Here is a 17,381-nt window from a genome sequence, read left to right on the forward strand (position 1 = left end):
AGACACAAATGGGAGAACCTGCTACAGTTCATACAGAGCAGAACATAACCAGTTCCAAATAAACTGTCATATGATAAACCAGCTAAACTCAGGTTAACATGTCAGAAACAGCTTTATTCACCAAAGATATTTGCATGTATAGGAATTTAACTCCGTGAAATGGTGCTGCCACAATAAACAGACTATACAGACAAAAAATATATATAGATGCAGAATTTCCACAGATCCACATACAGTATGGACTCTATATGAACACTATAAGCTAAGTGATGCGTGTAAGAGATGTGCAAAGAGACATGTGCAGTTCTGGGATTAGTAGTGCAGAGTGCAAAGTCCATGGATGAGAGGATCATCGTTGACCAGGTGGCCGGTTGGTGAGGAGTGTGCAGGGCCTCGATGGAGGGCAGGTGGCAGCCAATGACCCTCTCAGCAGACCCCACAATCCATTGCAGTGATCGAGGAGGTGAGGTGGATTTTATAGTAATTGTCTGATTGGGAACTACCATTGTCTATTAATTACAGAATCTCAAATTATTTCAATTTTGCACTGGAAGTTTTATTGTATACAGTCAGTAATACAGGAGTCAAATCACAATCGGGAGTCTAATCAGATCAGATGTTATCAGCAAGCCAGAGCCATCTGTGGAAAGAGCACAAGTAGAACAAAGATATAAGTGCAAACAGATAATAAATGTATCATTCAACATAGAATCCACCTAAAACAATGGCATGAGCTCTGTCCCAATGAATTTCTGCTCAACTCCTCACTTCCTTTCTACACGCACCCTTCTCAAAACCCATTGGAGGAGGTCTGAGTCGAGGAACCTTGAGTCATCTCCTCCGATGGGGTTTTAGAAGGAGACGCGATGGTCAGTCCTTGCAACCATAGCTCTGTGTATGAATTTGAGAGTGGTTACATTTCTCTGGCCCCATCCCTCAGCGTTTTACCAAAACAGCGGCTGCTGATTGCCACTTTAAGAAACACATTCATGAGCATACATCTATGTTTAATTACACATCACTAATAGGAGTGCGGTGCCATACCTTTAGCTCCCAGGTGCAGCAGAGCTGACACACTAAAGATGAAGTTGCAGAAGATGTCTTGACCACCCTCTGGCTGTTCTCCACTGTCCCAGGCACTGTGGAATTGCCCTGTACCAATCCACGCCATATGTAATTCAGCATGGCTCAGTATTGAACAGCCTGCTGTCATTTCATGCCCAACCCACCTCGTGGAGAGCTATCTTCCTATAGGTTTTCACTTCATCCCTTACCTACACTACTCATAGTGTTTGGCAATGACTATCACATGCAGTACATTCAGTATTGAACCATCCTCTGTATAGAACCATCTTTTTAACCAATAGACAGCAGCTGGTCATTATCCTCTCTACGTGACAAATGTCCTACGCACAATGCCTCCATACAGTGTCCAAGAAATTAGAGGAACTCTCAGTACAACTCATGATTAAGTTACTGGTGGATGTCACGGTTACCTGCAGGAAGTCCCCAGGCTGCTGTGCATAGAGGAGAGCCAAGGTAACCGACTTGGAACAGAATGGACTCATGTATCTCCTGTCTCTGTCATCTGAGCAGAGAACAACTTCACTGCCACATATTAGTGACAGTGGACCTGCATGGAAACAGGGATGGAGATAAAGAATTGGTTTGAGGTCATTCTTATTTATTGTAACTGCACAACAACTGATAAAGTAAAAGTTATCAAATCTTTATTTCAATCATATTCTATCTCAAAGTACGTGGTTAACGGTTAACAATATTGGCTATTATTTGGTTCAGAGCCTGACTGGCTCTCCTTCCTCAATCACTGACCTCTTCCACAGTGAGGGTCTGCCCTAGCTGTTCTCACCCTGCCTCCCCCCTCTTCTGCCACCCAGTCATGCTGGTCTTCCGAGTCCTCATCCTCTACTAAACCCTTCCTAGACTTAGGTACAATGCTCTTAGTTAAACCAGCTTGGCTGTGGTTAAACCACATGGTTAAATGTTAGCTAGCTAACGTTAGCTAGTTAGCTTCCTAGCCTGCTTTAATAAAAGAAGACCAAATAACTACCTACTTCCATTTCAATAGTATATATCATAGTTGATAAGCTAGCTAGTTGGTTAGCTAGTTTCTTTACTGAAAAACAATCCAACTTACCTCTTTATAATTGTCAGTCATTGTTCACCTTTAATCGTTCCCTTTCATCTCTATGATTAAAAAAATCAAGTTAGAGAGCAGTCAAGACTTGATTGGTCCAAAAATGTGATCAATTGCGTTTCAGAAAACTGCTAGCTACAGGCTATGTTCATTGGCTTGAATTTCTCCCTATTATAAAATTATATATTTTCAGGATATCTTCCTTTTGATAGCAGCAGGGTACAAAGTCCAAACTGAAGCCCATTAGGTCCAAATCATTGATGTTAGGGTCACGTCAGGATCAAATCACACACATTTCTTGTGTTCCTACTCCTAGAGGAATAACCTGTGATGTTATCAAATGTCAACCTCAACAAAAGACAAGTTTCTGCTTTGCAAAACATGCAATGTGATCACAGATCTGTAATGAAAACCATCACAGAATGACATTTGCTAATTTCATCACCAGCTTGACAAGCCACAAAGCTCCCGCTCAGTCATTTTAACCAACCAGGTCTGCTGTTCCACAGTAACAGGAAGCTTTGGATGCAATTCTCTCTACAGGTACAGTATTCTCAAAGCAAAGAGAAAACAATGCATGGTCGGTTGGCTTTTTCCTCCTACCTCCCGCAACGCACTCACAACCTAGTGTAATTTACTGCAAACATTTTTATTTTTTCTGCATCAAAAGCAGCTTGAAGCAAGTTGTGGAGTTGTGTGTGGCAGGGGGCAAATGTATATGTTTAGTGCAGCAGCCTATCTGTGTTCTCTAACGGGGAAGGCAAGGGACAGGGGAGGGAGGGTGACTGCACCGCTCCATGCCTGGGAGTCATCAATCACAAACCGCAGTCAATTGGATGAGCAACACAGGGATTCCATTCTCAATCAGTTTGCCCCAATGCCTCTCTAACTTACCTGTTATCACTTAATTTACTGTATGTACGACTATGAGTCCCCTTCAGTTAAGACTGTTCCTGCTTTTTATCCTTCCGTCTTTGCAGTACATATTGTACAGGCTTATACTGAACTAAATCTGATTCAATTAGTATACAATTAACAATCACACAGACAATACAGACAAAATAGTAATGTAAAAAAGCACTGCTATCGTTGGTGGTGTGGTGACGAACAGGTTTGAGTTTAGAGGACCTAGACCGGTGAATAAAAATGAATCCACTTTGGAAGCCGTTGCTAGGTAACATTCAGTTTAACAGAATAATGATCCGTCCCGGTTTAAATTGGTGAGAAATATGCCTCTACTATTTCTATTTTAAAAAGTTTTGAAGATGTGGCGTATACCAATGATATAACAGATCGATATCCACAAAAGACTGCACAAAAGACAGGAATTTGTATGTTTTCCTCGCCTCCTCCAAGCTGTCGCATTGCATGGCAAAACAAAGACAGACCGTGGACAGGACAAAGTGTGACAGATGCTATACGTTTTAATGGGTATAAACATAACATTAGTTAGGCTAAAGCCTGGTTTTGATTCGTGGCTGCATGGGTTTCTGCCATCGAGCACATCAAATGATGGGAGATGATAGCATAAACGCTACTTAAAGAGCATCGCTTTATCTCTGAACATCACATTACACCCTTGGACAGATGACCTTGGAAAAGAAGGATAGAAGCGAGAGTAAATAAATAACAAAATGTTGGCCTATCTTACGCCTCCGGACTGCATGACTAGCTGTATTGTGTAATGCTCATTTGTAGTTGGAAAAGCACAAACACACTTTATTACTTGTAAAATAGTCAACCAGATAGTTGCCATTTAGCACAAGTCTTTTGTGAGTCATCATACAGCACACTGTACCACAGAAGGGTTAAACAAGCCCTTTTAAAAATGTTAGTAATTAGGCAATTTTAGTCACTGTAAGTCAAACATTTGTAAAATAACTGGAGACATTCATGCCAAGACTGAATAAATAGGCAAATGAACCTACATTACATCTCATCCACTTGATACACTAAAGAGAAGCACTTTCACTGCTGATGTCCACGAGGTGAACAAATGTTTCATGTTGACACTTCAGATGTGGAAAAACTGTCAGGTCTCAATATATGGAAAGAAATTGAGAAGGAACTAATAATCTGTCTATTGCCATACTTTTAGGAATACAAATCATGATATTTGATATTAGATTTATATGAGGGAGAAAATCTATATTATCTCAATTTGAGATCAGTTAAGTTATTTCATGTTGTCTACAGCTCTCAGTAAAGTAATCCTATTTTTTATCCTGTGTATTGAAAAGGGTATTAGGCTATGCATAGCCTATATTACATAATCCCCTCACTAGGGAGTCAGGCTTTGATCTGAATGCCAACCCATCCCTAAATTCTCATCAACTGTAGCATTGTGAAGTTCCTCACATTGCACACTGTGGTCACATGATTAGGGCCATGATTTGAAACAAAAACTATTGATGTCCCTGACTGATGTACAAATAAGGCAGTCTAAATGGAAATGGTTCTTCTTCAGCTGTCAGGGAGGTGATGACATATCTTCAAATGTCTAGGGTGGAAATAGCATTGAAATCGTTCTATTGCACGCAATCGTCTGGCAGCTTTAATAGAGAAATGTTTGGGACAGACAGTTCAAACATTTGGAATTGACAAAATCTTTCATATCTACTTGATGGACTGACTGATCGTCTATTTACCTGGAGATATTCCCACAGGACTCAACACTAGCACAGCTGATAGAACATCTGATTAATCCAATCATCCAATCTGATTAATCCAATCGTCCGATCTGATTAATCTGATCTGATTTGATTTGATCTGATTAAGTCAGTTGACATGTGTTCATCAATGGATTTTGCTCACCCTGTCTCCACACATTGCACCGAGGTGTGTGTTATTTATACACAACTCAATATTCTACACATAGCTTATAATACTGCTGTCACTGTCTCATGGGAGGGCTCAAAGGCTGCCTATGCTGGAGTTAAAGCATGTTATTAATATTGCAATGTGGGAGGATCATTACAGGAAGACTCAGCTCTATTTTAACCTCCACTGTACTTTATTATTTACTCATTTCTGCAATGTGAACAAATTATTACTATGGTTAAAAGATGAGCTGAACAGAAGTGAAAGCAATATAATAAGCTATGCTTCCGTGGTTGGAAGTACAACCGCTACAAAAATTGGGACAGTACTGACTGAGTCATTGGGCTTTTTCTTGCAATCGATAAATAAACACAGAGAAATTAAGTGACAGAGATTTCCATCCGCCTATTGACAGCAGCAATTATAGAATGTATCCTCCTGAAAGGGTCAGCGACAGTGTGAGATAGAAGGAGCTGGCTGGTGATTGGCCCAATGCACTTCGGCACTCATTGTCAATGGTGACGTGAAGGACAAACCGTTTGACATTGATGCTGGGCTGGGGAATAGGGGAGGGGGCAGAGGCGGTGCTGTCCCTAGACAGCACAGGTATTCTGTATGAGACATACAGAATCATACAGTCATACAGATTTAACAATGAATAGACCCCAGATGTCAAACTCATAATCTGCGGTCCTGTTTCCATCTACAACAATGAACATAATATGGCATTCTAACTATTCAAAGGTGTTGACAGCAAGTCTCAAAAAGTGTGTACAAAATTAAAGAGCTGCAGGATATAACAACATAGAACACCTTATCACTTCCTCTAAAGTGAAAAACATTCATTTATAATGACTTTTCATGTCGACAGGCAGTGTGGTTTGCAAAACCCCTGAAGACAGAGTTTAGAAAATGCCAAAGCCTTAATTTCCTGAGTAATTTGATTCACCACATGCACATTGTGCACATTAATATAAAAAATGCTCTCCAAAAGGGCTGAAAGGAGTCCATTAATTGTAGACAAGGGAGTGGGGGTTGCATGGTTCAATACCTCTGGCTTATTAAAAAGGCGTCTTACCAGGAATCTAAATGTCAGAAGCCCTACAGGGAGGATCATGAGGATCCACAAGGAAAACAGGTGAGGAAACAATGCAGCAGGAAAATAATATTAATGTTGTCTGATGTTTGTTTACAGGATATGAGGCAGACGCTCTGTGACTGGCGGCGTTGACTAACCAGTGTCTGGATGAACAAACACAAGGTGGTCTGTGAATGCAATCTGAATAGTGCTCTGTATTACACATCACTAATACAGTATGCTTGTGTGTTACTTGTGTTTATTGTTTCAAGCTTTTCACATCTACTTGATGGATTAAATACAAGAGGATGAGGCATTATGTTGCATCTAATTGAGGGTAACCAAGGAAACTAAAACAGACCCATCCTCTAAATGTTCCCACCCAGTTCTGAAAGCACTAAAGTTGATTATCAACAACATGCTCAAATAGATACTGATAAAAGCCACATTGCTAGAGAGAAATATATCATAGATCTAGACCAGTATCAAATAGATACTGATAATAGCCACATTGCTAGAGGAGAGAAATATATCCTAGATCTAGACCAAATACAACATTCCAGTGAGTTCAAGAGTTCATAAGAAGTTGGCAAAATATGAGGATGCATTCCGTATCAGTGTGCTGCTCAATTTGAACTATGACCATTCCGACTGATAGCTTTTGGTGGTACAGTATTATGATAGGTCTTCAGGCCTATGACCTTGGCACTAAACAACCATATTTTCTTACTGCGTATTGCTCTGCTGCCTCTCTCGTCATCTGGCAGCCACTGGCAGGGTCACATTCAGAACTCAAATCCACTGATGACAACATGCACACACACAGAGCAACGCCTGCAGTATACCAGCTGTATGTGCGCAGTATAAAACTTTGCATCCCCAAGCTGCACATGGCTCCCCGGCTGCCAAATCAAGTCATATTTAAACAACATCCACTTTGTGATATAAAAACAACCTCTCCTTTTCAAACTGAATCCTCCTGCAAAAGCAACATGAGCTCAGAACGAACGCTCACATTGTTGGGCTGAGACCAATTTAGAGAACTCCATCAAAATGGCGGGAACAACTCAGTCTATTTGATTGTTTACCTCTTCCAACAAGGTTGGCCTGCAAGAGGCCCACAAATCAATACAGTATTTTTTGACAAACCCATTTGCATCATGTTACTGTAGCAGTTTTGGCTACACAGAGTGTCCATAATCGCTGATTTTGAGCTGATGGGCATTTTGTTTATCCAGAAATAAAGATTCTGGACCATGTGAGTATGTCTCTTTGTAATGCAGGAGAAGTCCCACATCAAAGTCAATGTATATTCAATTACACATCAAAGTCAATATTTCAAATCTATCATGGTTTCTCACCTTGACCTAGAGCAATAAGAAAAATTATTATTTTTTTTGTTTACAGATCAGTATGGCAAAAAGCTATTTCATGTTGAAGACAAATCTAATCTCACATAACAAGTAGTTAGAAGGCATGCATTTTTGATCTTGTCCCTCGCTTCACCTTTTCCTCTCTGGTGCTACCGAGTTCTTATCAGTGGTTTGTATGCTAGTTCGGTAGCTAGCTCAAGCTGGCTAACGTTAGCCACTAGCCATACTAGCATGTAATTATATTCCAGACCAAGTGTTTGCGGTGGTGAGCTACAGGAAGTGTGATCTGAACAAGAAGCAGATGTGGCAGGGGCGGCCATTCAGTGTGCTCGTCATTGACTTTGTGGCTGTGTTATCTTGTGGGAACCAGTTAGTGCTGCAGGCTATGGTGCCTTCTCGTGGGCTCAAAACGAAAGAGAAAATTGTACCTTCTGCCTCTAATTTTCTAGTACCTCGTCTGTTCTCCTTTTGGTTTTGTCAGCTTTCCGACATGTTCGATGTGAAGTAGGCTACAGGAGTTTTGTAACATTTCCACATTATGCAACCCAGGGGCACTATTGCAGGGAATTTCTGACAAAATGTCACCCTATTTTAGGACAGGGGAGTGAGATTACACTCAGTGCACATCAGACATCTATACTAGCAGAACTGACCTGATTTCTGGCCATGCGACTTGTGTCTAAACGGTCAAATCTGATTTACTTGCCCTCAAGGTGTTTTTAGGCAGTTATTTGGCTTGTTGCTTGCTATCTACTCAATTTGACACAAACATGTGGTAGCTAGTTAATTGTTTACAAACAAATGAGGTTATGTACTAGAAAGTTAATCAGCTACCTAGCTAGTTGACTGCTGTGGCTTGCCAAAAATAACTACTTTTGAAAGTTGGATTATCTTATCCTTTGAGGTTTTAAGTGTTCTTACACTATGATTTTGAACATTCAAAGCAACTGGGAAACGTTCATTGCAGGAATTGTCACCTTAGCTTGCTACATAACTGAGTGATAGGACATACGAGCACCACCAATCAGCCTACACTGCTGAGCACACACCCTCGTTACTATGACAACTAGCGTAGCCATGTCAGTAAACGACTGCTGTCTGAACCAATGATTAATATATACACTAGATGACTGAGTGGGACGCTGTGTTGAAGCCACCGTGCCTCCATATTTTCACTCCCCCACCGTTGTAAAAAATTGTTTGGAAGCTATAGAAATGCATCTATTGATGTCTACATTCGTTTTTGACGTATGTATTCTATTACAGACACCTTAATACATGCAGACAAGGCGCCTGGAAAAGCAAGCTACATGTACCACCTGCTGGTGGTAATTTGTACTACAGTATACAGTGCATTCGGGAAAGTATTCAGATCCCTTCTCTTTTTCCACATTTTGTTACTTTACAGCTGTATTCTAAAATGGATGAAATACAACATTTTACTCATCAATCTACACACAATACCCCATAATGACAAAGCAACAGCAGATCCTCTCAAGCTCTGTCAGGTTGGATGGATAGCATTGCTGCACAACTATTTTCAGGTCTCTCCAGAGATGTTTGATCGGGTTCAAGTCCAGGCTCTGGCTGAGACACTCAAGGACATTCAGAGACTTGTCCCCGAAGCCACTCCTATGTTGTCTTGGCTGTGTGCTTAGGGTCATTGTCCTGTTGGAAGGTGAGCCTTCGCCCCTATTCTGAGGTCCTGAGCACTCCCAGTCCCCACAGCATAATGCTGCCACCACCATGCTTCACCATATGGATGGTGCCAGGTTTCCTCCAGACGTGACACTTGACATTCAGGCCAAAGAGTTCAATCTTGGTTTCATCAGACCAGAGAATGTTTGTCATGGTCTGGGATTCTTTAGGTGTCTTTTGGTAAACTCCAAGTGGGCTGTCATGTTCCTTTTACTGAGGAGTGGCTTCCGTCTGGCCACTCTACCATAAAGGCCTGATTGGTGGAGTGCTGCAGAGATGGTTGTCCTTCTGGAAGGTTCTCCCATCTCAACAGAGGCACTCTAGAGTTCTGTCAGAGTGACCATCAGGTTCTTGGTCACCTAACTGACCAAGGCCCTTCTCCCCCGATTGCTCAGTTTGGCCGGGCGGCCAGCACTAGGAAGAGTCTTGGTGGTTCCAAAATTCAATTTAAGAATGATGGAAGCCACTGTGTTCTTGGGGACCTTCAATGCTGCATACATTTTTTGGTACCCTTACCCAGATCTGTGCCTCGACACAATCCTGTCTCGGGGCTCTACGGAAAATGCCTTTGACCTCATGGCTTGGTTTTTGCTCTGAGATGCACTGTCAACTGTGGGACCTTATGTAGACAGGTGTGGGCCTTTCCAAATCATGTTCAATCAATTGAATTTACCACAGGTAGACTCCAATCAAGTTGTAGAAACGTCTCTAGGATGATCAATGGAAACAGGATGCACCTGAGCTCAATTTCGAGTCTCATAGCAAAGGGACTGAATACTTATGTAAATAAGATATTTCAGTTTTTTATTTTTAATACATTTGCAAAAATTTCAAAAAACCTGTTTTCGCTTTGTGATTATGGGGTTTTATGTGTGGATTGCTGAGGATTTTTTGTATTTAATCCATTTTAGAATAAGGCTGTAACGTAACAAAATGTGGAAAAAGTGAAGGGGTCTGAATAATTTCTAAATGCACTGTTAATCAATTGACGCACTAGCACGCATTACATAAATTTGCTCTGAGGTGGTTTAAACTGCATTCTAATGTTAACTTCGCTTAAAGAAAACGGTATCAAGCGAGGTGTTTTATGCATGCTCAGTTTTTGGGTCTGGGGGCTGATCGAGTGGAAATTGGAAATGGAAGTTAAGGAACATCCCCATTGGGGTTTTTTTTATGGGGAAAAGTCTGCAATGAAACTGACATTAAATGTGGAGAATGACACATTTGCATCTGTTGTCCATCAAGTAGCCTATTAATTTACTGTATATGCCATTCTAGGCTACTATTTGATACAATAAATATGTTGAAATGACGATATCACTGGAGTCATTGCAAATTAACTCTGCCACTTGTGTAGCCTAGCTGGAGCTGGGAAACCAATTTAATAAATAGCCTATAACTTCAGTTTATTGTTGTTGTAGCCTTATGTTATTATGCAATAATAATGGACATGTTTTGTTAATTAAATTGGAAGTTATCAAAGATCTATCGCAATTGCCGATCAGTTGTTAGAAAGCATTAGATTGACTGTAACAGTAGACAGCTTAGGCTACAGGAACAAAATTACGACCCCATCCTCAGTAGCCTATTCCAGCAGGCTATTGGGAAACACAAGCACTTCTTACCTCGTAATCACCTTGCTAATCATGTCGAATACATTTGTCTGTTAATTTGAACTAAGCAAGCTGCTAAATCGTTGAGTTCACATCTTGCCTACCTACATCTTGCCTAGCCTACTGTAGACTATCTGAAATGAGATGTAGGCCTATCAGGGGCTATAGGCTACCTGCCTTTATCTAAACAAACCATGGCAACGTTGAATTACAATCATAAACCCAGATTTTAGTCTGTAGTCTGTGCCTATTGAAATGACAAGTCAATCTCGCAAATGGGCCCTTTATAACGCTTTGAAGTCTTAACATCTGGCACATAATAACAGCACAATTGCCAGAAAACAGCCTAACATTCTTTTTTTATGTTCTTCCAAGGGTTTCTTGCTCAGAGGTTTCGAGATCCTCTGTCCAACTTTCATCACTCAAACTCTCCTGTTAGATTGATCTATAGTTATGCACATCTGCAAAGGGGATTTATTTACAATTATACACCTGGTTCGAGGCCTGAATGCTGATTGGCTGAAAGCTGTGGTATATAAAACCATATACCACCGGTGTGACAAAAAAAACTTTTTACTGTTTTAATTATGTTGGTAACCAGTTTATAATGTGAATAAGGCACCCGGAGGGTTTGTGATATATGGCCATGCTTAAGAACAGCCCTTAGCAGTGGAATATTGGCCATATACCATAACCCTTTGTGCCGTATTGCTTAATCATAGCAGCCAAATGAGTTAAATTGACATCCAATGATGGAAAATGATCTGACGAGTTTAATAAGGGCGAATTGTCTTTTCTCTTACGACATATTCAAATGCCTTTATTACATCCTGTCATAGCTCATAATTATTAATATTTTGAGGAAAACCTCATTTTGCTTCAAACGTCATTACAAGTTACTACGATATTCCTTTTTATTTGCCTCGACAACGTTATGGAAAAAGGGTTTATTGTATAAAAATGGCAACCCCTCTCTTGCTTAAAAAAAATGTTGGCCTAGTTTTCAGGCCTTTTGGGCTGGTTTAGTGGTCAATGGGCTTGAAATTATAGCTAGACCTGGCAACTCTCCTTGTAACTTGCTATTTGGACAGTCAGTATTCCGAAACTGATTTTAGCATTAAGGCCTGCAGTGTGAACAAGGCTTAAGTAATGTTTGACATCCAAAGCCACTGAAGCGTAGGAGAAATGGAGTGTTGTACAGTAGCACGGTGAATTTAGACCAATTTCTTCCAACATGAAGAGTGAAAATCAGGATTTTCCCTGAAGGGGGCAGCTGTGAAAAACAAGACGAAGTTCTCTGTCAAGTGTGTGAGCAACAGACGGGGAGGGACTTTGATGACAGAGGTTCAACTCGAGTGCATCAGCATCTCTCTTCTCTGCAGTAGAATGTCTAGAGAGCTGATTCTTTTGCCGCACAATGACTAAGTTGTCAAAAACAGAATGCAATTCATGGTCAAGTGATGTGACAGGGAATGAAGAGACAATGATGATACAGACAATGAAGACCAAGTATGCCAGACATAACAAAATGCGTAGATGTTCCCATGCTATATCCAATGTATGGGACCAGATCACCAGTTGACTGAAAGTATTATGAATTGAGTATTAACGTTAGAATTAACTTGATTTTACTTCTACATACTGAGTACAGTGCACTTCTTTATAGACAAGCCTGTGGAAATAGCCTAAAGTAATCAGACATTTTGAGGAGTGCAGCTTGGTCACTCAAAACAGGACTGTAATCCTGAAGACAGAAAATGTTCCATTTCCATGCAAAGATTTATCTACAGGGTATAGTTTACAAAAATGTCTACATTTAAGTCACTCTGACATGGCCTACCCTGATCCCCCCCACTCAGTGTAATCGTCAAAGTGCTAAAGTTGAGCTTCTCTACAACTCTGTGCCATTTCCCAACATGTATTTCTAATTAACATCATCTGGATCCTACCTCCTTGTGGAAAAGAATACATTATTTTTGTCAGTTCAATGCAGACAAAGCTCCTGGAAAAGTGAGCTACATATACCACCTGCTGGTGGTAAATTGTACTACAAATAATGTACATTCGGAAAGTATTGAGACCCCTCAACATTTTCTACATTTTGTTATGTTACAGCCTTATTCTAAAATTGATTAAATCGTTTTTTCCCTTCATCAATTTGCACACAATACCCCATAATGACAAAGCAAAGACAGGTTTTTAGAAATGTACATACACTACCGTTCAAAAGTTTGGGGTCACTTATAAATCTCCATATTTTGAAAGCGGTGTTTTGTCTTTCCACATAGCAAACTCATAGGCCTACATCTTTATTATCCATCATTCCAGACACTAGATAGACTTCCCAGCAAAAAAAGTGTTTGCATGATTAATGCCTTAGCAAAGGAATTTCCATGTGCCCTACCGTACTGACATTCCCACAGAAGGACATTGTTTCTTAACGTTCTCGGAACAATTTGAGAACATGACTTTAAATAGAAACATGAGGAAACTTGTAGGAAACGTTATGCTTAAGTACTGAAATTCCCACAGAAGAACACTGTTTCTTAACGTTCTCTGAACTATTTGATAAAATTCCCAGTGTCAAACCATTTGGGAAATGTTTGAACTCTTAGGAAATGTTTTGTTAAAGTAATGAAATACCAAGAAAATCATGTTTATTTTGTCAAGTTCCTTAAATTTGTGAAGAACGCTCCAAAGACAAGCAACTATTCTGCACCATTCCCAGAAAGTTGTGGGAAGGTTGTATGCAAAATCGCCATAGGAGTACCCCACTCTTACCAAACTCTAGAAACATGATTTTCAGAACGTTATGTGCTAGCTGGGTCATTTCAGATTAAAGTCTCCTACTGGACTGTTGGTAGTACTTCTGTGGCTTTCAGTTCAACTAACACAGGAAGTGATGTCAACCAACCCAGGCTCTGCCTTTCTGCTGTCTTCATAATGATGCTATCACACAGGACTCTGTTGAAAGGCAGCTTTAAACCAATTTAAAGCCAATTCAAAATTGCTTGTGGTCCTTTCCCACTGGGTATACACGGGTTGAATCAACGTTGTTTCCACGTCATTTCAATTAAATTCTGTTGAACCAACTTGGAATAGACGTTGAATTGACATCTGTGCCCAGGGGGTTTCTTCTCTTATGTACTTACTGTACGCACCACCTTTCCAAGTAAGCACAATTAATTAAAAGAATGTTCTGTTGCAAAAAGATTAGAGAATGTCAATCAAAAGATAATGAAATAATCCAACTATCTTGTTCAGTTTTCACTATTGACTGTACCTACTAGTTCTAATTGGTTGAGGTCATGTCCTGTGGGGGGGGGCTATGGTAAGTTTTGCTAGGCTGCAATGTGTGGTGAAAGTGTTGCCTTACAGGAAGTAAAATAAACAGAACAGTGTTGAGAAAGCTCCAACAGGTATTGGCAACATGCTTCTGCTCTTCTCTGGCTTGTGCCTGTGCTCAATTGGTAAGCTCTTTTAATTAACACGATGAAATTGTGAGTGTTCAATTGAAGTTGGCGGTTTTGCGTGTCATGTTTGTGAAGCCAATTGGTTGTCTTGGTTTTCTGAGGATCTGAGAATTTTGTCAACTTCTTCAGTGTAACACTTTTGATTACTTTACCATAACATAACTACACCAATATCTGTTATTACAAAACATTTAAATAATGAATTGCCTCTTTGATCAGTAGCAATGCATGACAGTTAGTGATCATTCTTATGCAATATAATAGATTTACATCCTGCTTGATTTCTGTAATCGTGTTAGGGTTAGGCCCTTATGGCTTGGCTTCAGTTTGTTTATGAGGAGTCAGATTTCTCTGCTCATGTTGACTGACTATTTATCAGTATGAGAAAAATATATTGTGTGTCACTTGTCTTCAGTTCTGACTTTCAGTAGTAGCACAGTCTAATGTGTGTGTGTGTGTGTGTGTGTGTGTGTGTGTGTGTGTGTGTGTGTGTGTGTGTGTGTGTGTGTGTGTGTGTGTGTGTGTGTGTGTGTGTGTGTGTGTGCGTGTGTGTGTGTGTGTCTCGCGCAAAGACTGTGAAAATGCAGTGTAGATAGGCATGCCAACACCACGTAGATGAGTTACAACCAACAAAAAAACAAGTAGGCCTACATAAATGAAAACAATAACACGTCAGGTACAGTACATGTCCACTGCCCAAGCCAACACCAAACAAAGGATACCTTGTTTATTTTTATTTTTCATTAGTATTACTCTTTTTTTAGTATTAGTTCTTAGGGTCAAGAATTACCTGTCTCATGTTACTAATTATATTGCCTTTCGGTATGCTGATTGTTGGCCTGTTTACTTATGTTTTGCTTATTTAAAAAACATTTTTTTGTTTATTATGTTTTGTTTTTCAGGCTAATTATTCAACTTTTTTGGGGGGTGGGGCAGGGGGGAAATTGTATATTTATTTTGTTGTGATTTTGTTGTGATCTAAAAGCATTAAATACAAAAATGTAATATGTATAAAAATGATTTACTGTTTGTAGGAGTGTAAAACCTGTAGTACTGTAAACAGACTGTTACCCTAATTTAACAAACATTTGTGAATGGTGTTGAGTAAGCGCTTTTATTTGTTTCCAGTCAGTTGCCAAAGGTATACGTCTGTGCCTGGCTCTCCCTATAACATCAGCACGGATAACAAAGGGGTACTAAAGGCAGTGCTTCACGGGGCCTATTCATTTAACAACCAGACCAATGATGCTTTTCTCTTCAAGCCATCTGCAATCGAGAAAGCAGAAAGACAGGTATGGGGGGCAGACAATAACTTTGACCTTCATGCTGAACTTATTTGTCTAAAAACCTGTTAGTGATCATATATAAAATGTGTGGCATATGGTATGGTTCACAATATACTGTAGTTGGACTTCACCAGCGAGGCATTAACGTCTTCAGTTCAACATAGCTTTCTGTTACAGCTTGTAAAGGGGTTCAAATACATTCTGAAAGTAGACCTCTCACGGACTGTGTGCCGCAAAAAGGGGCACAGAGACGCAGACCTGACCAACTGCAAGTTCCAACCAGATGGTTTGTTACAGCAGGTATTGTACAGTACACACTCTGTTTTTAGTGCAGAATTAACAAAAGTTGGAAGAACAGCAGTGTGGATTGAATTTAAATATGATACAGTATGTCAAAGTTGTATGTATAGCAATTGGGTAAAGACCGGCACTCATTTTGGCTGACAAGTGGAAAGGATCATGGCTAAAAGTCATAACATTGTAGATTATTATTTTTAATAGAGGGCATGTTTGTCTTTCAGACCTTCCACTGTGACTTTGAGGTTTGGACTATGCCTTGGCTCCACTTCATGAAGACTACCTATTTTCTTTGCAGTCCATCTGACCGACCTTCCACTTCTTCATGAAACCCAATCCTTCCTCGTTTCAATATTCTGAGGAAATTACTAAGCTGTTTCCTTCTTAACATGGTCATATAACGGTGTATATTAAAATAGTTCACTATTTTACAACTTGATGTTAGATGATTCCTCACCCTGAAAGTAGTCTACGGGCCAGGAGATACTGCCATCCATGGTTCAGTTTTCTTTAAACAGCCACTACAAACTTCAGATAATTTTATCCACTACAAGATAACAATCAATGGAAGTGATGGGGTCATGTGAGCAGGTTTTTTGTTGTTGTTGAAATGGACAAATCACCTTTAAGTAACATCAGAACAAATATGGAGTTGATTTGAATTTGGACATTAAAAAACTTCCATCACTTCCATTGATTGTTAGCTTGGGGTTGGTTAAGGTTATCTGAAGTTTGTAGTGGCTGTTTAAAGAAAACGGAACCATGGATTACAGTTTCTCTTGGCCCATAGACTACTTTCAGGGTGAGGAACCATCTAACATCAATTTGTAAAATAGTGAACTACTCCTTTAACGTATAGTCAAACAATGGCAATTTCCATGTCTTGGGTAGCTATATGATTTTCAGGCCTTTCAAGTCTAACTTACACAGCTACAACAACCGAAAGGCACCTAACCTTGTATTTTATCCTATAATAAAATGGTAGACCGCTTTGACCCTTGCAAATCATATACCGAACTATAAATAATCACGTTTTGGCCTGAGTTAGGGTCTGCACAGACTCTAATCAACAAGCTCTGATAAAAAAAACTGAACCTTGTGAACAAGGACTTGACAACCAAGCACGATTATATAAGCCCATGTAAACATAAACCTTCTACAGAGTCCATCTGAAGGCTTGTTCCACCGGGCCTGTTTAACAGCTAGGGTTATCATTCTTCCTCAGCACTCAGTGACCTGAACACTGATCTCGTGTCTAATAGTCTGTGATACACCTTCATTATTCAAAGGCTCTTATGAAACTAGTGCAGCAGCATCTGATCTTGAGGAGCGAGTAGAGAGCAGAAGAGGCTGACAACTGTAGCAGCGGGTGGCTCTTGGGGTCGGCACTCTCATCTCAGCACCCTCTTTGATGCAGCGCTCTGAGCACCCTCTTTTAATGAGCTTCACTGGCTCTGAGGCAGGGGAGAGTTTCAATCTGCTCTCATGTAGATGTCTACTGTACATTGCTGAGGCATACACCGACACTGGTTTCTCTCATTTAAGATATGTAGTCGGTCAGTAGCATGCTAATCTTTTATGGCAG

At 40.1% G+C, this 17,381-nt stretch overlaps 1 protein-coding gene across 2 annotated transcripts; it reads left to right on the top strand.

Moving 5' to 3' along the window:
- The first annotated feature begins 14,071 nt into the window (after positions 1 to 14,071).
- Positions 14,072 to 16,791, top strand: cst7 (cystatin f). Of its 2 annotated transcripts, NM_001140892.2 has the most exon segments (5): positions 14,129 to 14,210; positions 15,342 to 15,505; positions 15,677 to 15,799; positions 16,021 to 16,226; positions 16,603 to 16,790. In NM_001140892.2, coding segments are annotated over 4 exon segments (432 nt in total). In that variant the 5' UTR covers positions 14,129 to 14,170; the 3' UTR covers positions 16,126 to 16,226; positions 16,603 to 16,790.
- Positions 16,792 to 17,381: the final 590 nt, after the last annotated feature.

The sequence above is a fragment of the Salmo salar genome, chromosome ssa18, assembly GCF_905237065.1.
Source record: "Salmo salar chromosome ssa18, Ssal_v3.1, whole genome shotgun sequence".
Taxonomy (NCBI): Eukaryota; Metazoa; Chordata; class Actinopteri; order Salmoniformes; family Salmonidae; genus Salmo; species Salmo salar.

Coding starts and splice junctions, on each gene's coding strand:
- cst7 (XM_014153931.2), top strand. CDS start 14,171: ATGCTTCTGCTCTTCTCTGGCTTGTGCCTGTGCTCAATTG. Junction 15,506..15,676: donor TCGAGAAAGCAGAAAGACAG/GTATGGGGGGCA, acceptor TTTCTGTTACAG/CTTGTAAAGGGGTTCAAATA. Junction 15,800..16,020: donor CAGATGGTTTGTTACAGCAG/GTATTGTACAGT, acceptor TTTGTCTTTCAG/ACCTTCCACTGTGACTTTGA.